Here is a 25277-nt window from a genome sequence, read left to right on the forward strand (position 1 = left end):
CCCATTCTGCTTTTTAATGGCGCACACGTTGGCTATGATTTTGAAATGAAAATGTGGCAAGGCACATGAGATCGAGATTCAATGATTACAGCTGCCACACAGCTCAAACACCAGCTTCATCTCATGGTCAGCTGATGGAATTGTACAGTTTCTGAATTATAGGTAAGAAAACAGACATACGGCTTCCAACTCCGGGAAATGTTCTAGAAACTGAGCCACGTAAGTCACGATGGACTGTTCATCTGGTGTGTCAACCATGATGTCTGTTAAGAGAAACAAAGGAGTTAGAAGGACATGCAAACCACAGGTTTCATTTTATTTATTTTTACTTTTTAAAAAATTTTCCAGCTTTACCAAGGTATAATTGACAAATAAAAATTGTATATATTTAAGGTGTACAACATGATCGTTTGACATACATAGGCAGTGCAAAACGATTCTCACAACTGAGATAATTCACACATCCATCATCTCACATAGTTACCTTATTTTGACGTGCTGAGAAAACTTAAGAGCTACTCTTTTAGCAAATTTCTAGTAGACAATACAGTGTTATTAACTACAGCCACTATACTGTATGTTAGACTTGCCAGAACTTATGAAAGTTTGTACATTTCCCTACTTTTTCCACTCCACTATCAACCCCCAGCTCCTGGTAACCACCATCATAGTCTCTGGTTCTATGAGTTTGACTCTTTTAGGTTCTACATATAAGTGAGATCATGTAGTATTTGTTTTTCTGTGTCTGGCCTATTTCACCGTAATGTCCTCCAGGTTCATTCATGTTGTTACAAACGGCAGAATTTTCTTCTTTTCATGGCTGAATGATATCTCATTGTATATACATGGCATTTTCTTGATCTATTCATCCACTGATGGACACTTAGGTTGTTACTATGCTTTCAGTTCAGTTCAGTTCAGTCGCTCAGTCGCTCTTTGCGACCCCATGAATCGCAGCACGCCAGGCCTCCCTGTCCATCACCATCTCCTGGAGTTCACTCAGACTCACGTCCATCGACTCCGTGATGCCAGCCAGCCATCTCATCCTGGGTCGTCCCCTTCTCCTCCTGCCCCCAATCCCTCCTAGCATCAGAGTCTTTTCCAATGAGTCAACTCTTCGCATGAGGTGGCCAAAGTACTAGAGCTTCAGCTTTAGCATCATTCCCTCCAAAGAAATCCCAGGGTTGATCTCCTTCAGAATGGACTGGTTGGATCTCCTTACAGTCCAAGGGACCCTCAAGAGTCTTCTCCAACACCACAGTTCAAACGCATCAATTCTTCAGTGCTCAGCCTTCTTCACAGTCCAACTCTCACATCCATACATGACCACAGCAAAAACCATAGCCTTGACTAGATGGACCTTAGTCGGCAAAGTAATGTCTCTGCTTTTGAATATACTATCTAGGTTGGTCATAACTTTCCTTCCAAGGAGTAAGCGTCTTTTAATTTCATGGCTGCAGTCACCATCTGCAGTGATTTTGGAGCCCCCGAAAATAGAGTCTGACACTGTTTCTACTGTTTCCCCATCTATTTCCCATGAAGTGATGGGACCATATGCTTTAGCTACTGTGAATAAAGCTGCAATGAACACTAGTGTGCAGATATTTCTTCAAGACTGCAATTTCCTTTCCTTTGGTTTTGTTTGTTTGGGGGGTTGTCTGGGGTTTTTTTGGCTGCACTGTGCAGCTTATGGGGTTTTAGTTCCCTAATCAGGGATTGAACTGGTCCACAGCAGGGAAAGCACCAAGTCTTAACCATTGGACCACCAGGGAAATTCACAAGCTTGTCTCCTTTAAATTTAATTTCCTTTGAATATATGTTCAGCAGAAGGTTTGCCAATACTTTGGCCACCTGATGCAAACAGCCTACTCACTGGAAAAGACCTTGCTGCTGGGAAAGACTGAAGGCAAAAGGAGAAGGTGGCAGAGATGAGATGGTTGGATAGTCATGTTCATGACTCAATGGATATAAACTTGGACAAACTCTGGGAGACAGCGAGGGACAGGGAAGCCTGGCGTGCTGCAGTCAATAGGGTTGCAAAGAGTCGGACATGACTGAGTGACTGAACAACAACTGAGAGTTTGCTGGATCACATGATTGTCTTTTTTCGTTTTTTGAGGGCTCTCCATGCAGTTTTCCATAAGAGCTGAACCAGTTCACATTTCCACAACAAGAACAGAGTTTTCACAAGGGATCTTGGGATGCTTGACGGTGAGGGATCCCACAGACCAGGGAGGTTTTTTCTCTTTATTCCACATGTCAGGAAATTTAAGCCTTTTAAGTGAAGGGGGATGATTTAAGTAGTGAAGCCTCACACTTGGCTGATGAGCAGAGAAGCTGGGATGGAGAATCCAAGACTCCTTGCACCCAAGATTCTGTTATTCCCTGCTGGCCAAGTCCCTCCCTGTGAGTGGTCGGTTCCCGGCCCATCCCATCAGTGAGTCTGTTGAGCTGAGACCCTTCCACACTGCCAGAGAGAATCCTAAATAAGCCTGACCTACGTGCAATATGATTTGATAGAGATAGAAAGTGAAAGTGAAGTCGCTCAGTCGTGTCCGACTCTCTGCGATCCCATGGACTGTAGTCTACCAGGCTTCTCTGTCCATGGGATTTTCCAGGCAAGAATACTGGAGTAGGTTGCCATTCCCTTCTCCAGGGGATCTTCCTGACCCAGGGATCAAACCCAGGTCTCATTGCAGGCAGACACCTTACCCTCTGAGCCACCAGGGAAACCCGTTTTGATAGAGATAACCAAGTGCCTTAAAAAGGTGTGGACTTTCTAGCTGCATCATTCCACAGATGAGACATGGTCCTGGAGGAAATGATCTGAGATGCACACGGAACTCTATCTTATAAGATGTTCACTACAGCATTATATACAAGACTATTCCAAAACAACCTCAACATCTACCAGTGGTAAAGAGTTAAGTACACTTTGGTATGCCCACTAGATGAACCATTATGCAGCCAATAAAAACATAATGAAGACATCCTAGCAGCATGCAAAATATTTATGTCACAATTATAATGTTTAAGTTAAAAAAAGGAAGGTACACGTTATGTGGTACCCTGGATGGGAGGGGAGTTCGGGAGAGAATGGATACGTGTATATGTATGGCTGAGTCCCTTTGCTGAAACTATCACAATATTATTTGTTAATTATTTGTTAATTATTTGCTAACCAGTACAAAATAAAGGTTTTTTTAAAAACCTTTTTTTAAAAAAAAAAGTAGAAATGCTTAATACAAAAGAAAGTAGTAGAGGTAGAACATAAAAAAATCAAAATTATATGAGACATCTTGACAATTAAATAGCAAAATGGGTAGTAATGGGAAGAAGCACAGGGGCCTGCAGGCTGTGAACTTGGTTGGTAGCTATGCAGATGTTCACATGTGATTATCACAGAATCACAAAAATGCATGTTTGTTTCATGCATTTTTGTACATGTCTGTTATATTTCACAATAAAAAAAAAGTTCTAAAAGCCTTAAAGAAAAAAAAATGGAAGAGACAAAGTCATAACTACCCTGAATGATCCCAATTACGTTAAAAAATTGTATTGAGATATAAGGAAAAACACTGGAGAAATGATGTCAGCGGCAGGAATATAGGAGATATAAAAATGACTCCATTAGATGTTTCTGTATTCTCCAGAATTTCCATGTGGACAGAAGGTGTTACAGGTTAAAAATAAACTATGAAGAAAGAGAAGAGAGAGGACCACAGCTACCTTCTGGCTCCAGGAGCCTGGGGATGTGAAGGGCATCGTGAGCAATGCTGAAAGCCTTCTCCAGATTCTCCCGCATGGAGTCTTCCAGTGCCTGCTTCATGTCCACCAGGCTGGGGTCAATGGCCTTGATCACAGCCAGGAAAGCCAGCCCGCTCCGCCAGCTGCCTGCAAAGTCCTGCACCGCCACGCCATACCTGAAGGGAAGCAGCAGCCGCAGGGCAGGTGGGTAAATAGACTCAGGGATGCCTCGCTGGCCTCCGAGTGGGGCCGGGAGCTGCTGACCTGGCGAGGACTAGATGCCCCGGGCCCTGAGTATCAGGACAGCTGCACTGACCCATCTGTTTCCATTTCCGGACAAACTGAACAGGAAGGTTATGTCGCAGAAGGAGACATAACAGGAACTTGAGTTCCCCATCCCAGATAGATACATAAAGCCTTTATTTAACACATGATTCCTTTTATCAGTGATCTTTGAAATGCAGCAAACACGGGTGTGTCATGTCATAAAATGGAGCCAGAAAGTTCATGTTCACACCCCGGCTGCCCCTCTGTGCTTCCAGCACTGTGGCCTTGGGCAGATCACGTACCTTCTTAGCCTCAAATCTATAAAACAGAGCTGTCACGGGGCAGTATTAGGTTGAACCCACCCCCAGAGTGGCTCCACCATGTGGACCACATGTGATGTAGGTGCCCCACAGAAGCCACTCAGTAAGTGCTAGCTAATGTCATGATTAGTAGAAATAAAATTACAACTTTAAAAATGACAAGGAGAGGTCTTCCTGTATTAATTTCCTTTAGATTCCATCCCTCGAGAACCCTCTTCCTACTGCCAATTTCCCTCCTGGGGTCACTGAACGCTCTTAAAAAAACACAAATATCTTTTTATTTAGATATTTAGGGAGATTCATAAGAAGTTGCAAAAGCAGTACAAAGAGCCCTTGGTACGCATCATCTGCTTCCCTCCACACAGAGTCTTATGTTACAGGCAAATGTCATCAGAACCAGACACTGATGTGGGTCCAGGGCTACGAGCCACAGATGAGCCAGGGCTACAGCCACGTACTAGGATTTCATCGGTTTCCCTGTCACAGGTGTGGCAGAAGCGCCAGGGCACTTTGTCTCAAGCACCCATTCCTGTGACCCCTGCCACAGTGGTCATACAGACTGTCTCCCCTGAAATACCCTTCCTCTCCGTTACGGTCACCCTAACTCCTGGCGACAAGCTCACTTTTGATTTATTTTAAAACAACATTTAATGGTTGTTCACATTAATCAACTCTATCATCAAAACCCTTAATCAAAACCCCCAAGATCTAACCTCCCTCCCATCTGTTATTTTTCCTGCCACCTTTTATCTCCATATACGGGGAAGATGGGATCTGATGCTAAGTGCTTATGAAGTGCTGGTACTCTGCCTTCACAGAGTTTATTTCATTTAACCCTAACTACCCCATAAAGGGGTGAGTAGTAAGTCACCATCTTATAGGTGCAGCATAGAGAGGAAACTGACGCAGCGTGTCTTCCCAATTTGGCAGGGGTTAAACACAAGTCCAAGGATTTGGTTCCAGTTCACCTGTCTCGGTGTTGGGAGGGCCAGACCTGACTCTGATAGGTTGCAGCCTTGATTGCTACTTGCTTTTAAATAGGTTTAGACCCTGAAAGATACCCAGAAGCTTAATAATAAGGGTGCTAAGTTGCTTCAGTCGTGTCTGACTCTTTGTGACCTCATGAACTGTAGCCCGCCAGGCTCCTCTGTCCTTGGGATTCTCTATGCATGAACACTGGAGTGGGTTGCCATGCCCTCCTCCAAGGGATCTTCCTAACCCAGGGATCAAACCGGCATCTCTTATGGTCTTCTGCATTGAAAGGTGGGTTCTTTACCACTAGCACCACCTGGGAAACCCATAATAATAAACATGTCCATGTTACTAGGATCCAAGGGCCAACCCCACTTAGGGATTTAAAGTGGTGAAGGCCCCTTGGATTTCTATCCAAATTCTCTCATCAGATTTCTGCAAACCAAACACTGAGCGAGTACAGTTTTGTGTGCAGACACAGAAAGGACAGAATTCCCTGTTCTGAGAGTCTACATGAAGTGCTGGCATGTAATGGACACAGAACGGAATACATGGTGATGCCCCCTTCCTCTGCCCTCCTCCCTCTGCCTGGTAGCAGCACGGGGTGCTGGGGAGCAGGGCATGGGGCTTACTTCCTCGTTTTTCTCTGCACCCAGGCCAACAGCGTCCTGATGGCTTTCCTCTGGTCCTTCACCGAGATTGCCACGCTCCTCTCTGCGGTGGGTGTGGGTGGGAAGGAGGAGTCTGAGTCTGTGCCCCCTGAGCCGGGTGACAGGCTAGAGGATGGAGAGTTTCTGCTGAGGTTGCCCGTGAGCTCTTTAATCTGGAAAGGAAATGACATTTCAGACCCAGGAGGCAGACCCAGCATGGGCTCTCTTGGACCCCGGCTGGAGGGATCAGCTCATGCAGAACTGATTACTCCTTCCTGAGTCGGTACTCATGATGGCCAGGCTGTTTTGTGTGGCTTGTGCATGCAAGGGTGCTTAGCAGGCAGAATCATCTCTTCCTGGAGTCTGTCTAGCTCTGGGCAGAAGCTGCTGATGAGGGCCTCCTGACCTGGTTCCATGGTGTACATCATTTTTACTCTTGGGAGAGCTATTAAATAGTGAGCCATAATTTTCTCTTTCAAAAGAGGGGGATTTTAGAAGATGAACTGTCAGCTTGCTCCCTCCTATTCAGGGAAAAGAACTTGAGCGCAACTTGAAGTAACCCCTTCACACTCCAGCCCCAGACCCCGTCCTTCTTCTATAAAATCTGCATTTTCAGACAGATGCTGAGGGTGTGAAGGCTGCAAGGTCTCCCCTGTTACATACGCCTCTTCCTAGAGCTGTCTTTGTAGAGGCTTTCTAACCGTCTCTTATGAACACTTGTCATGTTAGGAGAGTAACTCTACCTAGTTCAATTTTTGGCTGGAAGTATTTCCCTGGCTCTTGGGACCCTTTAGAAGAAAACTACTTTTCCAAGGAAATATTTAACTCTTCAAGTCCCAAGAGAAGAACAGAGCTCACATGACTTTTAGAATCACAGGGACTCAAAATCTTTAGCAACCAAGACTCCTCTGGTTCTTTTCTAGGAAAGAGAAAAGGCAAAATCTGTCAGAAATGAAATCTCACTGTCTTCCGTGATCCGGGCCCCATTCCTGTATTGGTGGAGATGACTGATATTATGTTATGGGAAAGAAGTGATTTTACCTGGAAGAAGAGGATTATGTTCCAAATCAGCCCAAGAACCAAAGAGGGGTTGCCATCTGCTATTTCTGCTGCATCAATGCTAACCAGCTTTACCTGGAGAGAAGCAATGTATGAGCTTAAAGATGGGGTCCAATTAGGTTGCAACACATTATTTCCTGATGCCCTTGTGGGCCTGTTTCTCTTTCTTACCTGTGATGCCACAGGACACCTCTCAGGGACCCCAACATGCAAAAGTGTACCTAAGTGTGTCTAATAAACAGTATATAGTACTTCCCATTGTCAGACCCTATTCTTGGAGTATTAGCTTTGTTTATTTTCACAACAACCCCACAACACAGATTCTTCTGTTATCTCTGTATTTCAGGTGAAGAAATTCCAGAGAGGTCAATGGAAAGTGCCCAGGACACACAGCTAGTAAGAGAGACATCTTTTTCCAAGAACAGATGGTACATGCCCAGGGTCTGTCTGCATGCTACACTACCAAACACCTCCAAACTTCCAGATTTAATATGTCTTTGGACAAACACAGAGTACTGACAGCAACGATCATGGCCATGATGGCTAAGACAGTTCAGTTCAGTCGTTCAGTTGTGTCTGACTCTTTGCGACCCCATGGACTGCAGCACACCAGACTTCCCTGTCCATCACTAACTCCTGGAGCTTGCTCAAACTCATGTCCATCGAGTCGGTGATGCCATCCAGCCATCTCATCCTCCGTCATCCCCTTCTCCTCCTGCCTTCAATCTTGTCCAGCATCAGGATCTTTTCCAATGAGTCAGTTCTTCACATCAGGTGGCCCAAGTATTGAAGCTTCAGCTTCAGCATCAGTCCTTCCGATGAATATTCAGGACTGATTTCCTTTAAGATTGACTGGTTGGATCTCCTTGCAGTCCAAGGGACTCTCAAGAGTCTTCTCCAGCACCACAGTTCAAAAGCATCAATTCTTTGGCGCTCAGCTTTCTTTATCGTCCAACTCTGACAGGGAAGTTGGAGTTGGTGATGGACAGGGAAGCCTGGCATGCTGCAGTCCATGGGGTCGCAAAGAGCTGGACACAACTGAGCGACTAAACTGAACTGAACCAACTCACCCGTTTAAAGCACACAATTCCATGGTTTTTTAGCATTACCATAATTTTAGTGCACTTTCATCACCTCAAAAAGAAATCCTGTACCTTTTAACTGTCACCTGTCTCATCTCCCAATTCCTCTCAACCGTGAGCATACACTCATCTGTCTTCTGACTCGAGCGATTTCCCTGTGCCAGACGTATCACAGGAATGTTTTAGAAGAAGTGGTCCTTTTGGTCCAGCATCTTCCATAATGTTTTCAAGTTCCATCCACGCTGAGGCTTGTATCAACACTCCATTCTTTCTCATGGTGGAATAATATTCCACTGCACGGGCAGACCATGCTTTATTCATCCCTCTGTGGGTTGCTCCCACCTTTGGGCTACTATGAATGATGGTGCTGTGAACTGGGCCATGCCCTTTGGTCACCACCATCTGAACCGCCTCCTAGGTCGGGTCTTTCCCCACAGTATGGGAGGCAGAGCCCACCTCCCTCTTCAAAAGCCAAAACCGCTTTTCTCCGCACTTGGCAGCCAGGACATGGGCGAGGATGCAGGCTAATCAGCCCAGGCCTTTGAACTTGAATGAGTGACGCTGAGAGTTCCTTCCAGGGGCTGTGGGAGTGGGGGCAGAGGGACAGGGTAGTGACAGCCGTGCCCACGTGGGTCCTTGCGTTCAGAGGGGGTGGGGCTCTGCAGTGGTCCTGGCGTTTAGCAGTCTTGGGCTCCATCCCTGATTCCCCGGTCTTTGAAGTCACCCTGTGACTTCTTGGCATCCTTTCAATACATTCCTTTGCTGCTTAAATCAGCCCAGATTAGATCCCCTTATGACCCAGGAATGCCAAACAAACAGCACTTTGTGATGACGTTCTACTGTACATGCCGACGTGTCAGGTGAGCTGAGGGCTTTTCACCCAGAGTAACTGATGAAACTTAATGAAAGGGGAACTTCGGAAATTGTATCTCTCTGGGGCCATTCCCTCCCATTTTTGAAGGACACAAAGCAGAGTTCAAAACACACAAAAAAGGCTAATTTAAGTCTGGAAAATTCTATCAAAGAGGACAGAATTACGTGATTTTCCTCTGGCTCAGTTAGCCCCCTTCCCTTCCTTGCTTCTGCCATATTCTGAGTGCTAAGAACAAGTTTTACACCCTGACATGCTCACTGTACTCTTTTTAAAATTAGAGGGTAATTGCTTTACCATATCGTGATGGTTTCTGCCATACATCAACCTGAATCCGCCATAGGTATACATATGTTCCCTCGCTCTTGAACCATGCCCTACCTCCCACCACATCCCACCCCTCTAGGAGTCACAGGGCCCTGGCTCTTCACTGTACTCTTGTCCCCCAAAGTGAAAAGGAAAACGTCAACTAAATTCTGAACACCTGAGAGCCACTCAGCATTTCCGCCCTTCCCACGCCCAGGCATCCACCGGAGTTTTCATCCTGATGGAGCTGGAGGGGCGGGTGGGCAAGGAATCAGGGACTGCATCTTGCCTGATGGATTAGCTGTATCTCAACTAATGGAACTCCGTTAACATTTCAACTTGTTCCATCTGACTGTGTTAGCAAGGACCCCTTTGCCCGTGTCTCTTGTGACCAGCACTAGACTTCAAATCATGTCTTTTTTTTGTCTCAGGGAAGGCTCTGTGAACAAGATGTGTTTCAGATACTTACATTGCTATCTTCCAAAAACTTAAGTGCTTTCGCTATGTTGTTTAACCGAAAAATACGATGGGATGAGGATTTGTACTCGTGCAGCTGTAACACAGAACAGGACAACACAAGCAGTTAAGCCCAGACAGGCACTCGGGTCCCGGCGGTAACACTGGACGCGCTTGTCTTTTTCTTTACCTTTTTCACATGAATCTCAAGAGAAGGATGGGGCTCACAGCAGAGCCTGCATGGACCACATCCAAACCCATGCACGGGGCCCTGGGACACACAACCGTAGTCTCAGGGGTCCCCAAGGGTCGCCTTATTTATGGTTTCTGGGACCAAACTCACTTGTGTTAGTGAGGAAGGGGAACCCAGGGGTTAAATAGGGAGCAGATTCATCAGATTTCCCTCTCTGACCCAGCTCCTGGCTTTTGATACGCCTCCCTCCCCCAGAGACCATCGGTGACATGCTCTCCTCTCTGCGCTGATGCTGTTTGTCAAGGCAGAGAGCGCCAGCCGGGAGCGTCACCCGCAGCTGCTAAATCATCCAGCAAACCCTCCCCGGCGGCCACAGATGTTTCTGTTTTCTGGCCAAGGGCTTGGTGGACATGTGTCCCACATCAGAGAGACAGAGGGAGAGAGAGATGGGGACAGAGACAGAAACACAGAGAGACAGAGACACCAGGAAAGAGACAGACACAGACAGACACAGAGAAACCCAAAGAGGAAGAGAGAAAGCGGCTTGCAGAAGCAAGAACTCTGACGATGCTCGTTGCACACGCTAGGAGCACCGGCAGAGGAAACTCATCCTGAAACGGAAGCCCGCCTCTGCCCCTTTGGGTGAGTGCTTCACACTAACAGGCAAGCCAGTGGGTATCCCTTGCACACGGTATGAACTACCAGGTGAGCTCACAGGTGAGGTCTTGGCTGTTCTCGGCTGGACTCCCGGATCAAACACTCCCAACAGAGCCTCCCTTCCCACTGAGGCTACAGCAGCTCCCAATCAGTGCGCAGGCAACAAAGTGGGAGCCTGGGCTACTGGCAACACAGAACCAGGGACTAGAATATGCTTTTTCAGGAAGCCTTTTGAGGACTATGCTGCCAGCCCACAGTGAGATCTGTCAAGAAACCAAGTACTCTTTCTACCACAGTGGGTCTGCCCTTCATGAGAATTCATTCATGTCACTTGGTACAGCCCCCTTGGGGGTGGCTACTGGAAAAAGAAAGGCAAGAAAGAGGTGAGGGGTTGTGTAAGACTCCAGCTGCCTTAGAGCTGAGAACTGAAGCTGGAGCTCTTGACTTTAAACCCAGAGTTAAGAGCAAACCCAGAGAGGTCTGCATTGGCTGAACTGTGGTTTCGCAGAGCTGGGGCCCTACAGAGACACTTTCATATCAGCCACACTGGGTCATGTAGGCCAATCAAACACTGGACTCTAGAGCCCGTTTCTCAAAATTGACACCTCTGGTACTCTAACCAGATCCTTGGACCCCCCTCCGCCACCAAGGAATATCTGGCAGTGCCTGGGGACACTTTTGGTTGTCACACCTGCGGTGCTACTGGTATCCAGTGGATAGAAACCAAGGATGCTATCACACATCCGGCACTGACCAGGTCAGCCAATGCAGGGGACACGGGTTCATTCCCTGGTTTCGGGGAGGATTCCACATGCCTCGGAGCAACTAAGTCCATGCACCGCAGCCGCTGAGCCCATGCTCTAGAACCCCTAAGCTGCAACTCCTGGAGCCGACGTGCCCTAGAGCCTGTGCCCACAGTAAAAGAAGCCACCGCGATCAGAAGCCCGAGTACCGCAACTAGAGAAAGCCTGCGTGCAGCAACGAGCACTCAGTGCAATCAACTAAATTATAAATTCAAAATGAAACAGAACGAAATGCCAGCAGCGCCGAAGCTGTTAAACACTGCACAGTGAATCGGGGCGAGAGGACTGACGTGCACAAATCAGACAAGGCAACGTGGAGCGCTTTGGCAAAGATCCAAGTTGGAATGAACCTCAAGACCAGCTGGTTCAATTCAGTTTCAGCCATAGTCACAAGAAGGTTCTAGAATTCTGTATATCTAGCTTTAGCCACGGGGTGAATTTATAGAATCTGGTTGATAAGATGTCTTTCTCGTCCATATTCCTGAATCTTAGCTCTCATTCTAATTAACTGAATGGCTGGCCAGCTAAACACTCCTGATCCAGTTAACATCTTCAGCTTTGGACTCACAGAAAACATGGGGTATTTGTTGACTTGCTAAGGTATATTTGCTTAGTTATACATGATTCTATCAGCCTTAGTCACTGAGAAAGGAATGTCGCCCTCCTAAGTGTCCCATCACAGGAACTTATGGATGGCCAGATATATGTACAGACATAGAGAACTGTACGGAAAAGAACTACGGGCAGTGTTTTCGTTTAATTTTTACCTCTTCCCAACCCTTCTGGAACATACGTACCAGATTCCGCCCAGACAGGACTTCTAACAAAGCCATTAGGATTTTGCCATCTTGTATATCGACGAATAAATCTTTAACTTCTAGAGGTGGGTTGCACTGCGGAAGATGGGGAAAGAAAGTGGCAGATCAGTGATCTGAAGAGAAGCCTGCAACATCCAGAGCTGCCTATGGGCATCCGAGGAGGTAGTGACCCTCTCTCCCTGGAGATGGCGCTGCATAGGCAGGGGTTGCGCTGGGGTTGTGGCTTAGTGGTAAAGAATCCACCTGCAATGCAAGAGACGCAGGTTCAATCCCCGGGTTGGGAAGATCCCTGGAGGAGGAAATGGCACCCCACTCCAGTACTCTTGCTTGGGAAATCCCATGGACAGAGGAGTCTGGCGGGCTGCAGTCCACGGGGTCATGGAGTGTTGGACACAACTTAGCAACTAAACAGCAACAACCACCAGCGTGGATTCTTTACTTTTTGGTGTTGGAATCTTTGGAAGTATTACAACATTTCAGCTGGGTACTCACTCTCTCTGCTTTTGGGTACAAGGAAAGCGGGGTTTCCACTGGAGATGGGTTTAATGGGGTGGGGGCAGGGGGTGGCTGCTGTCACCAGACAGAGAGCCAGGGAACTCTTAGAGCTGTGGCCCGGGCACCCTTTCCTCAGGGAACTCCCACCTTGTGAAAGCCTCGGAGGGCCTGTGTTTTCTTTTCCTATTCAGGAAGGTGGCATTTCCTGGCCTCTTATGCAAGCCCCCCACCCACACCCCTAGGTAGTCAAAACAGGGCAATTCCACCCACAGGCGCACAGAAGAGGGTTCTGCTTCAAGGGCAAGAGCGACTTTGAACCCAGAGGCAAATTATTTTCTTTGCAAACTCCCCGCTGCTCCTCAGGAACATTCCACACGGAGCACGAGGGCATCAGGTTACCAAGACTCATAGGGGAACGTTATTCCTGCTAACGCGGGGCAGGAACGGCACAAGACCCAAATAGAAACAGCCCCTGATAGATGGACTCACTGCATTTCCAGTTACCAGCCCCAACCGTGGCCGAGCCATGCCTTGGAGCTGAACCAGGAGGGCCATTCCCACCGACTGTCTGTAGGAGCCCCCAGCCCGGCAGCGGCAAGCGGGGCCTTGGCCGGCAGCCATCTGTATGATGGCAGGAGAAATTGAACCCACTCCAGTGAAAACACTCCTCGGGGCTCCAGACGTTCCGTGGGCTTCATGAGGTTGGTATGGCCAAGTAAACAGCACCCCCAGGGGTTTCTTCATGATCTAACTCCTTCGGTAAATTAAGGATTTTTTCCAGAAGCCAGAGAGTCCGTAAATATTTCTGACAGCCTTCAAATTGCAGCTAAGCCCACTTCCCCGAGGAGTTCCTCGGTTTCCTTTACATGAAAGGTTGTTCTTGAAAGTCTCAAGGTTGGAAACACGGCTGTGAATTTTGCCCTGTGTGTCAGGCATCAGTTTTAAGTGCTGTCTGATTTATCTTCAGAGTGGGTGCTACCCACCTGCCTCGAAACAGGGGCAGAAGCGTGGCCGGAGAGAAAATTCTGGATGTGATCAAGGCTAACAGAGATTCGTTTGAGGGTTGAGTTGGGGCATGAGCATTTGCTCTATTACTCTCAGTGCTTTTCTGTATTTATTTTTTAATTTATAAAAAGGAAGAAAGAAAGAAATATGCCCTGGCTAAGCTCCTTCCACCAGGAGGAATTTCTAGCTACCCTGACACACATCAGGCATTAATTTAGGAGTTCGGGGAACTCAAGTTTTGGGAACGGTTTTCCTTTTTTTCCAAAAATAACACTTCACTTTATGAGCGCTGCCGAAAATGCACCAATAGTCAAAACAACGGGCAAATGATTTATAATGCTTCATCCATGATGTAGCGAGTTTTCACCCTGGAGATTTGAGGAACCTCCTGGGCTGAGTAGAGCCCATTCTACAGGTGGGGAGCAGAAGTGTGGGTGGTCAGGCAGCTACTGGGGAAATATTATAGGCCTAAAGCTCACACTATGTGAATTAGAATGTTGGTCAAGAGCGCCACTTCCTAAAACGCCACATTTGTTTTCTCTGCTTTCTAATCATTTTAGTGATTTTCCTCTATGAACCTTTCTTTGGGGCAAACTCTTAAGAGCAATCAACATTACTCTTGTGCCTTTTAAGAGGAGAAAAAAGAAGAAATGTCACTGAAGAGGAATCCTTGAGAACCACCACCAGCTTTGAAACACACAAGACTACTGCTGGGGTCTATTGGGAGAACCAGATCGTGGAATTTAAGATGCGAAGTGAGTAAAATGAATCCTCATAAATCGCTTTCTTGTAAAAGAAAAAGAATCCCTCCTTCCTCAGCCCTAGGGCAATTTAGAATGTTCTCCCTCCAGAGGCTAAGCTAGTGCTGAGGAGGGTTCGGATTTCTATGCCTCTGAACAGTTCATTTATCCTTTTCACATCCTGCCCCTCCACCGCTGCTCATCCTTCTGTCTGGTTCAGATGCTTTTGTTTTAGGGTTTGTGTACCTGAGAGGCTGGCAGACAAAATGCGGTTGCACGTTGCTTGGCCAGAGAATGTTAGCAAAAAAAAAAAAGGAGGGGCCAGGAAGAAGAGGGGTCACCAAATTGAATATGCAAGGGAGGCCAAAGTAAGAGTTGTGGGATTACAGGGACGCAATTCACTATCTCCAGGCTTCTGGAACAGCATGGGGGTGGGAGGTGAGGAAAGCTGTCTTGAGGATTAGAGGAGTTGAGTGCCCGATGCACCAAAATGAGCAGATGGCACTATTGATCAGTGTTGAACCTTATGTGATGAACCAGGCAATCTGGCTTGGTGAAAAAGTGTCAGGAGTTCTTGCTTAAATCAACCCAAATACCTATACATGGGTCTTAATGAGAGCCTCCCCGACCTCTCCAGACTAGAAGTCAAGATGCCCCCTCAATCCCACGTTTGGGTTATTCAACAATGAATGTTTCCTAACTTCTGTGCATCGATTCCCATTTAAAGACGGACTCTCTCCTCCCCCAGCTAGGCTGATAACCTCACAAGGCCAGAACCTCGTGTCTTATGTGTCTTTGTGTTCCAACTGGGCGTCCGTGTGTGAGTGCTAAGTTGCTTCAGTCATGTCCAACTCTTTGTGACCCTATGGACTGTAGCCTGCCAGGCTCTGCCAGGCTCCTCTGTCCAAGGGATTGTTCCCAGCACTGAACTTGATTCTCGGCAATGAGAACGCACTCAACAAACGTTTAAATGAATGAATGAAAAACACCAACACAACGAGAACACAGAGCATTCCCCTCCCCTCCTTACTGCTCTACTGAACTGTGGACCCAGTTATGGAAGCATGGATCACTTAACAGCCCAAGCGCCTTGCTTACCTTCTCCAGATGGAGATTTATCCATCGAGTAAAAGTCCGCTTCTGCACATTCTCCCTCTCAACTGAAAATAAAGAGATGCCATTAGCTGGGTGAAAAGAAATACGTGCAAAACCCTGCCCTCCTCTTCCCAAGCGGGAGAGTCTACAGAATCTCTGCAGGATGGAGAGCCCGGAAATGGAAACCTTCCCGGTATGGAAAGGTTTGGAAACCTTCCCGGAACGGGGTTGGCAAGGCATTGGCAGCACCTAGAACCCATTTTCTCCAGCCCAACCCCGAGCACCTTAAACAGGTTAAGCACCCACAAATTCAGACACACAGAACAAAATGGTCAGCACAAGCTAACATGAGCATTGGGGCGTTCGACTCTCCAGCACAAGCGCTGGTGGGAAGATACAAATTTAAAGCACCGGCTGATGGTGCCACACACCTTCCAGGCGGCAGAAATGGGTCAGAAGAGCTGGGATGGAGGCGAGGAGGGGAGGTCAGGGACTAGGAACTGGGAGAGGACTAGGGGAAGGTGTAGTGGAAAGAATTTGACAGTCCTGGCTTGGACTCTCAGCCTAGTCACCTCCAGCTTTGTGTCCTCGGGCCAGTCGCCTGTCCCCGTATCTGATCTGTCCCTGAAGATAAGGCCAGTTCACCATCAGGCTGCCCTGAGACTGACCTGTGACCCTGCAGTGAAGCTCGACACAGTTCCTGGCACAGTGGCTGTTCCTTTTTTCTTTGCGGCTATTATTTTTAGAGGCAGGGAATACTGTGCACCCTCCCCTCTCCACTCCTGGGGCAGGGGAGTTCTGCACAGCCCCAGTGAGGTGGGAGGGTGCAAACTAGACACAGATCTCTCCTCCCAGGGGACAGCAACCGCCCCACCATATAGGTTTCAAGGAAAGATCTTTCCTATCCAAAGGTTATTACCATCTGTCTGCCCAGAACTAATTGTGTCCTGAACACTTTGTTTCCAATAATCTTTAAATCTGACAACATCACCTTGCAAAGCAGAAACTAGTGTCTTAGAGATAAACACCATGGGGCTCAGAGAAGTACCCTGACTTGCCTTGGGCATCAGTTGGAGAGAGACAGTGCCAAGCATCTGTCTATCCACCCCTCATCAGCCAGCACCCTAGAAATGGAAGACCTGGGTTTGAATCCCAACCCTTCCAAAAACTAGGACAAAGGCATCTGCAGTGGCGATGACGACGATTGTAAAAAATATTTACTAAGCACTTGCTACAGGGCAGGTACCCAACTGTGCACTTTACGCAGATTCACTGACTTAATCCTTCCTACAACCCTCTCAGGGAGGGTCTATAATACCTTCAAGGTGGGAAAACCGGGGCACTTGCCCAGCATCAGGCAATTAGTAAGGGTATTGCTCCCATTTTACAGAAGAAGAAACCAAGGATCAGAGAACGAATAGGCCACAAAATTGGGACTTGGAACGAGAGTCGGTGCTTTTCCCATTCTCTCCTGGATTCTGTGGCATCAGCCAGCTTGATGCCCCGAGACCTGGAGGAAGTTTCCGTGACCAGCAGTGGTACCTGTGCCTCAGTCTGGGTCTGGGAGCCCTGTGGACCGTGTCAGCAGCCCCCGCTGCTGAAGCTGCTACGTCTCTCAGGAAGCTTCCTGGAAACGTCGGAGCCAGATGACTCCTAAATTACTAAGTTCTGGATTTCAACATATTGGAAGAACATATCACATATGCTTAAAACCATTTCACATTTCTTTAGCAATAAGAAAAAGAGAGGCAATTTATCTCCTGGCGGAGAAAAAAAAAAAGGCTACGGTTTTCTCTAACGACTGTGGTTCTTTTTTTCCTCCAAGCCTCATTATTAGGTAGATAGTGGTGCCCGTAAATCAAATTTTAATATTGTGCCTTTCAATCTTTTTAATTGAAGAGCCAGCAGACAGTAATTATACACATAACTGCTTCTCTCTCTTGTTCCTTCTTTTCTGTAAGGGAAGGTCACTGGCTAGCAGGCATGCATCAGGTTGAAAGATCTCCTTCCAGCAAACTGTGTTTTGTGGGTGGAGAGAGGAGGGAGAAAGTAAAAGGAGCTGATGGCAATGAGGCAGGAAGGGTCATGAGTTACAGAGTCTCAGAACTTTCCAGAATACAGGAGAGCTTTCTGCCACTGCAGGTTTTCCCACAGTGTGGGTCTCCCATGGTTTTGCGTCTGTCTCGCCATGGATGAAAATGGGTGGTTTCCGGCTTTTCACTGTGTGGAGCAGAGCTGTAGCCAGCACCGGGCACAAGCACCCTGCTATGTGAGTCTCTGTGCACAAACGTGTGAATATATTCCTTATGCTTGACGACTCCAAGTGGAACTGCTGGGTCTTAGTAGTAGGCACATTTAAAAATTTAATAGCTACTTCCAAATGGCCCTCCCAAAAGGCTGCCCCAGTTTATACCTTCACCCCCACCTGTCTTTAAACAAGTTTATGGGGACTGTAAAGTATTTACACACACATTCAAACACTCAGGCTGGTTTCTCCATATGGCTTCAGAGAGAGCAAAGTCTGTCTCCTGAAACAGAAGTGCATTCAGGGAAAGCCTAAGAGAGCCAGGCGTAGGCTGTCAGTTTAACTGTGCGGAAGGGTGCAAATGAGGAAGTGGGTGTCTGTTAGTCTATATATACGGCTCATCATTCTGCCCGCCCACCCACCTATCTGTCCATCCATTCACCCATCCACCCATCAGTTGGTCTGTCCATCCATCCCTCCATCCACCCACCCACCCACCCACCAGGCCAGCCCGCCATCCATCCACTCATCCATCTATTCATCCAGCCAGCCAGCCTCCCAGCTGATACTTATTCAGCGATTACTACTTGCTGGGAACCATGCCCAACCCTGTTGGCAAAATCACAGATGAAGAATTAAGCATTCATGGAATCTGCGCTCCAAGAATTACAGCCAAGGAGGAGAGAAAACACGGATGCCGCAAGGCACATAAGCAAGGAAAAATGAATTAGAAATTTCACGGGCTGACGGGTTTGGAGGAGGTAATTTCAGATTCCATGGGGGACTCCTCTGGGGGCCCTAAGAGGATCCCCCATAGAAGTGGGATACGGAGGGGATCCCGAAAGGCAAAGACAGCATTTCAGCCCCACCCCGATCAACAGCCAACCTGTGGCTGGCTTCACTCTGGTTCCAGCCAAGACCCGTGGGTGATGCGGGCACAAATCAAATTTCAGGGCAAAGTGGAGTCACAGGACAGCACAGGGAAGACTGAAGACAGCAGGGGACCAAGAGACTCAGCCACAAATAGCGAACGGTCCCAACCCGCAACAGGGCACAGAGCCCATACTTTCTGTACCTGAAACTAGGACACGCCACTCGGTACACGGGAGACGGAGCGTGAGCATTGAGCCTGCCCCAGGAGGCCCACCTGAGAGCCACACGCCCTCAGACCATTCGCTGCGTGACCCTGGGCAAGGTCAGAACTTTCCGAGCACCTCTGTCTCAGCTTCCCCTCTGCAGGATGGGGGCAACCGTGCCTCCCTCACTGGACGTGAAGACCAAATGGGGTCTGCCTGCAGGGCGCCCCCAAGAGCTGTTCCAGAAGGGCCGCCACCCTCCCCCCACCGCATGCCCTCGAGGTATTTCGTCTGGTGTCTGGACACAGAGGTCTGACGCCCTTTCAGGGCCTTCTCCATTTCCAAGTACCCACCCCCATCCCATAGGCTTTTTCTCCTCTGGCTTGCCAAGACTCTATAAACTTTATATAGTTTCCATAAATCCAACGGCCCCTTTTTTCCACGGCACCTATCACGTTGTAAAGGTGTAGGAAACCATTTCTCAAGAAGGGTCTGGCCTTCTCGAGGAGTGTTTGTGGGGCCCGGTGTGGGTTTACTGGACAACAACAGAGTCGTAACAGCGCTGTAAAATCGCCATCTCGGTTCTGCCTGGCCGGCCAGGGTGCCCGTGCGCAGAGCAGGGCGGAGGGGCAGGGTGGGGCTCCAGAGACAGGGACGGGGGGGTGGCTCAACCTTCTCTCTCAAGCCCACTGTCCCAAATTCCCAGGCATGACTTTGGCCCCGGCTTTGCCAAGAACAGGCCATTTGAAAACGGGAGGTGTGACATTCCTTCCTTCTCATGGCAGGCTCAGGAGTTGGACGCCACAGAAAGAGGGATGCAGGCTCTGGGAACTAAAACAGAATCATTCGCACTTGTGGCCTTCTTGCCGTAGGCCCACATTTCCCCCAAGTCTACTTCCCACACAGTAAATATTTCCTCTATAATAGTCTGCTCTTCCCTGCCCATGGGAAAGACCTGATGACTTTATCTGTTGAGGAAAATTATATGCCCATAATAAAAGAAATTTTTTTAAATATAGAAAAGCACAGAGAAATAGATCTCAAACCTCTTGAAATCTCATTACACCCAGGGACACTATGGATTTTTTAATGACCATTCTCTTAGAACTATACACACACACACACACACACACACACACACACACACACACATATACACATGCTCAGTTAATCCATGTGGGTGCTCTTGTACACAATTGCAACGTGATGACCTAAAGACTCAGTATTTGTCAAAGCACAGCTCAGGGATCCCTAATATCAAGAGCTTCTGATATCAAGAGCATGTGAGAGTCAACATGCTAATTCCTGGACCTGAGTCAAGACTTACTGGGTCACACTCTTTGGGACTGGGGCCTGGGCATCTGAATTGAATCAGCTCGAGGGTGATGACAGGACACAGCTGGAGAACTGGGGCCTTCCTGGGAAGAGACAAGTGACATAATTCCTTGATCATCTTGGGGCAGAGTAGAGACAGCAATGGGACATTTCCTGTAGAGAAGAAGGAGCCGGCATTCTGGAGCCGTGGCCACGGGCACCACCCCAGACTCTGAGATGGAGACATGCATAAGGCCTCTCGGGCTGGCCCTGGTCGTTAAGTGCAATAAAGTTTACAACAGCAGCAGCAGCGAGAGTCCTTTCCTGCTTTGTCAAAAATGCTCTTCCTGATGATACTTTAAGTTGCTAATTTCATACAGCTGCTCTGATACATCTGAGAGATGAACTGGAGCTCGCCTAGGAGGACCGCAGACCGGAATCCCACAGGGGAGGCTGATCCTTTGACGTCCATCCCGAGGGGGTGGCTGGGGGGCCCTTGTTTCCAGCTTCAGGATTGCTGCCCGGGCGGGAGGAGGGAGGCGGCTGGGATGGGCAAGCTGTGGCCGCATCTCCAGGAGCTCAAAGCCCTCATCCAGGGCTGGGCACAGCATGTGTGCTGAACAAATGCAGCTGTGGGTGTTACTGCTCACCTCTGACAAGCTGCTGAACTCTTCCGAAGTTGAGTTTCTTTTCTGTACAATAGAGACTATGCCACCACCACTCCCCTTACCCTGACCAAATGAAATGATGGTGTGTGTGTGTGTGTGTGTGTGTGTGTGTCTGTGTGTGTGTGTGTGTGTGTGTCTGTGTCTGTGTCTGTGTGCTAGGAACACAGAGGAGCTCAGTGAACAGACTCTTCCCTTCGCATCATTCATAGCACCCCAGGGACACACACATGGACCCCACAGGCAGCTTTCTACAGAGACGGAGTGATTGCCCTTGTGACAGGTGGGGGCCTTTTTATCCCCAGAGTGGGAAGGTCACTGAGGGCCCCACTCACCCCTCTCTGTCCCGCAGGCTGGGGCAGGCAAGGCGGCTGGAGGCCCTGTGCTTTTCAAGCTTTACTCCTGTTGGGTTGGAGGCCACTGGGCAGGACCCTGGCATGCATCGGCTCCCACATCCCAGGCCTTGTTTGCCGCAAAGCCCAGGTCTGTCCAGAGGGCCATCTCAGCTCCAGGGGAAGTCACAGCCCCACTGGGTGACAGTCTCGAGGGGTTCTTCCGATGGCAGACAGGTCCAGAAACCTCTTGTCCAACCTCAAATGAGTGACATCCTAAGGCACTTCCATTCACTATCCCATTTTGGTCTGAGCTGACTTCCTTCACTGGGTGGGAAACCCACTCTCCCTGCCAAATATCCTTCTTTTTCTCCATGGCTCAGACCCCTCCTCATTCTAAGGAACCATCCCTGCCCTCCCACCACCACCCCCCCCCCACCACCTAGGCTCCCTGCAGCTGCGCCAATTCTCTCCATCAGCTGGGAATCTTAAACCTGGAATTCGGACACATCCCTCTCTCCCTCAGCTGGACTGCCACAACACTACCCAAGGGCACCTGCTGCCCCACGGACATCACACAGAAAAGGCAGCTCTCGGGGGCCCCGGCCTGCACCCCTGCCCAGCAAGGACCCCCGGGAGCTCCTGGCCACCCCTAGAAGGGGAGCTCCCCACCAACTGTGGTTTCACTCCTTCCCCGTCTTTCAACACCTCCCAGAAACACAACCTCATTACATGACCCCATGCTGCTTCACTTGAGAAATAAAACTCAGAAACAAATTAAACGGCAATTTCTTTTCAAACAGCAGAGGAGCCAGGCTTCAGGAATACCAGGCCAGCAGCCTTGGGTTCCGACTCCTGGGGGCCACTTCCCTCATCGGCTCTGGCGGTGGTAAAGCCACGGCCTCCATGTGGTTTGCCCAGCCAGCAGTGATTTTGCATTTAATTTCCTTTGTTTTCCCTCCCCCAGTGTTTGCTCTGACCCAGGTCCCTTTTATCGAGACTTTGGTAATAAAATGCAAAACCCTCCTTGGGACCACAGGCCGAGGAAGCCTGCAACTCCTACCAGACAGTATGCAGCGGGTGGCCGGCTGAGTGGGTGGGGGCCCCCTCACTGTCTCTCTGGCTCCTCCATCACCTTTGTCCCTGGTGCGGCCAGCGATGCTCCGATGGGCATCGGGCCCAAGAGCAACTCCTGGCTCCAGCTGGCGCAAACCAGTGATCTCCCCAGTCTGTGCCCGGAGAGACTCCCAATAAAACTGCCAAGCTCATTCAAACCAGGGACTTAAATCCAATTCTCTCACAGGTCCCAGAGGCCACCAATTAACATACCACGTCCTGCCCTGCCATGCCCCTGCTTCTCAGCTGCTCTAAAACACATAACCCAGGGCTCCAAAGAGCTAGGCCCAATTACACACCAAATTAAGTTTTAAGCTATATGTGCGTATATATATATATATATATATATATATATATATATATATATATATATATATATATATATATACAGGCCTGGTGCCTGTAACTGAAATAAAAAAAAAAATAAACCCACTCTAGCTTTTTCTGTGAGTGATTCTGTCTAACCTCAGTGCTCAACCTTGGTCCACCTTGATTTATGATAGATGACGCCAGCCCGTCATAAAAACCAAGCTTGGGGAAAAGGATTTTAACACCCACCCAGATGGGCAGACCAGGTGACAAGACCAAGCCAGGCAGACTGCCTGGATGCATCCAGCTGAAACGGAGACGGAGGTTTAAGTGGTATCAACACCTTAGATTGTTTACACACTACACATCTATCCAGGAAGCAAAAGGGTTGATGCTTACACCCAACCATGGACAATAAGAAAGCAGACCCCATCCTCACGGGCTTCCTTTGCCAGAGCCCACAAAGAAAGCTGGAGAAAGAGGCGGGGGGGGGAGGAGGTTAAGGAAGGGAAGAAAGAGGGAACCATATTCTTTGCCCATTCTACAGAGACGGTGATTCCTAGGGACCCGAGCTCGCCCCTGTGGCTAACATTTCTGCAGCCTCTGCAGCCTCTTCCAAGTACAGTGAGACACACTCTGCATGCATTACTGAATTCTCACAGCAACCCTGACAGGCAAGTAATGGTGCTTCTGGTGTAGATGCGGAAACCGAGTCTTGGACGAGAGGAAATGACCTGCCCCAGATCTTGGGGGCACAGCTGAGGAAGAGGCTAGCCTGGTGGCATGAGCCAGCACCCTCTCTATGGCACCTCTCTGGTCTGGCAGATCCCCTTCCAAGCAAACATCTTGTTGAAGAATCTTCAGGAAGAATCCGTTTCACACCCGGGTGAGCTCCACAGCAGAATACAGGCTGACCTGGTGCTTTGCTCCCAAACTGAGTTTAATGGGATCAGTGGCAAAGAATCTGCCTGAGGAGCCACAGGAGACTCGGGTTTGATCCCTGGAAGATCCCCTGGAGGAGGGCATGGCAACCCACTCCAGTATTCTTGCCTGGAGAATCCCATGGACAGAGAAGCCTGCTGGGCTACAGTCCATAGGGTTGCAAAGAGTCAGACATGATTGAAGCAACTTAGCAATAAGAATTAGCTTAACTTCTCGGGTTCAACTATTTTTTAAAAAGAGATTAAAATACTCATACACGTGACCTTGATTTGTATTTTGAAGCACACCTGTCTTTAATAAAGCCCCACACTCACCCTTCAAATGCCAATGTTTTTACGTCCATGCAAAGGCCAATCATGTGAACTGGCCTCTAGAGTTCAGGGCGATTCTCTAGAATTAGGGTGACCAGATATCCTGGTTTGCCCTGGACTGAGGGAGATCCGGGGACCCAGGATCAGCAGCGCTAAGACTGGGAAAGTCCAAGGCAAACCAGGAGGAGCTGGTCATTCCAGGCAGTAGGCATGGTGTTGTGTTTGGACAGGAGGGCGGGGAGGGGACAGCTGTGGGGAGGGGCAGAAGGCCCTGGGAGCCACATGGGAGGCAAAGACAGTGTAATGCAAGGTGATTAACATTTGCTTTAAATGCCAGGGACAGAGGCTTCCCTGGTGGCACAGTGGATAAGAATCTGCTTGCCAATGCATGGGACACAGGTTCAATCCCTGATTGGGAAAGATCCCACATGCACCAGAGCAACCAAGCCTATACTCCACAACTGTGGAGGAGGAAACGGCAGCCCACTCCAGTGTTCTTGCCTGGAAAATCCTGTGGACGGAAGAACCTGGTGGGTTGCTGTCCATAGGGTCACAGAGAGTCAGATACAATTGAAGCAACTGAGTGTGCATGCATGCATTGGAGGAGGAAACGGCAACCCACTCCAGTGTTCTTGCCTGGAGAATCCCAGGGACGGGGGAGCCCGGTAGGCTGCCGTCTATAGGGTCGCACAGAGTCGGACACGACTGAAGCGACTTAGCAGCAGCAGCAGCAGCCACAACCATATTCCATAATCCAACCTGTGCTCTGGAGCCCGGGAGCCACAGCTACTGAAGCCCACGTGCCCCGGAGCCCACGTTCTGCAGCAGAGAAGCCACTACACGGAGAAGCCTGAGCACCACAACTAGAGAAAAGCCCAGCACCGACCGCCCCAAAAATGCCAGGGGCAGAAGAAACCCTGAAATGCCCACTTACAACTTCACCTGCCAATGAAAACTGATACTGGCGTGAATTTAAATTCCTACTCTGAGCAGAAGAGGTAACACTGGAAACGACGATGGAGAAAGTACAAGGAGTGTCAGCTTCTCCCAGAGCTGGAAGTGTCCCCAGCACTTCACGTTATTAGCCTGAGAGTCGAGAGGCTGCCAAGGTGACAAATAAGAATGCTTCCACACCACGGGTTCCTTTTTGAAATGCATGTGCTTGAAAACACACAAAAGTTACCTACATATACAAACCATCTAAAGAGTGCGTGCTTGAGTGTGTATACACACACACATACCTCGAGGTAATTTGGATCACCCTCAACCTTCTTCAGGGACTTTTAGTTCCCAGGGTCACTGGAGGAATTTTGGCATTACATGGTCTCCCTTATGGCACAGCCATGATGGTCCAGCGCTCGAGGACTGCACTCTGACACTGAGGTCAAGGTCAGATCATTGCCACTGGGTAGAAACCCTGTGGAGCGGCAA

At 48.7% G+C, this 25277-nt stretch overlaps 1 protein-coding gene across 3 annotated transcripts in view; it reads right to left on the reverse strand.

Annotated features, from left to right (window-relative positions):
- The window catches only part of CLMN (calmin), a 114995-nt gene that overhangs the window by 18724 nt on the left and 70994 nt on the right, over positions 1 to 25277 (reverse strand). For all 3 annotated transcript variants that reach the window (XM_018066397.1, XM_018066396.1, XM_018066398.1), the window contains exons 2-8: positions 15540 to 15601; positions 12181 to 12276; positions 9744 to 9827; positions 6998 to 7090; positions 5939 to 6129; positions 3730 to 3923; positions 181 to 263 (exon numbers count right to left, since the gene is read on the reverse strand). In XM_018066397.1, coding sequence (XP_017921886.1) covers positions 181 to 263; positions 3730 to 3923; positions 5939 to 6129; positions 6998 to 7090; positions 9744 to 9827; positions 12181 to 12276; positions 15540 to 15601 — 803 coding nt within the window. The remainder of the gene's footprint in view (positions 1 to 180; positions 264 to 3729; positions 3924 to 5938; positions 6130 to 6997; positions 7091 to 9743; positions 9828 to 12180; positions 12277 to 15539; positions 15602 to 25277) is intronic.

The sequence above is a fragment of the Capra hircus genome, chromosome 21, assembly GCF_001704415.2.
Source record: "Capra hircus breed San Clemente chromosome 21, ASM170441v1, whole genome shotgun sequence".
In the NCBI taxonomy this organism is placed as follows: Eukaryota; Metazoa; Chordata; class Mammalia; order Artiodactyla; family Bovidae; genus Capra; species Capra hircus.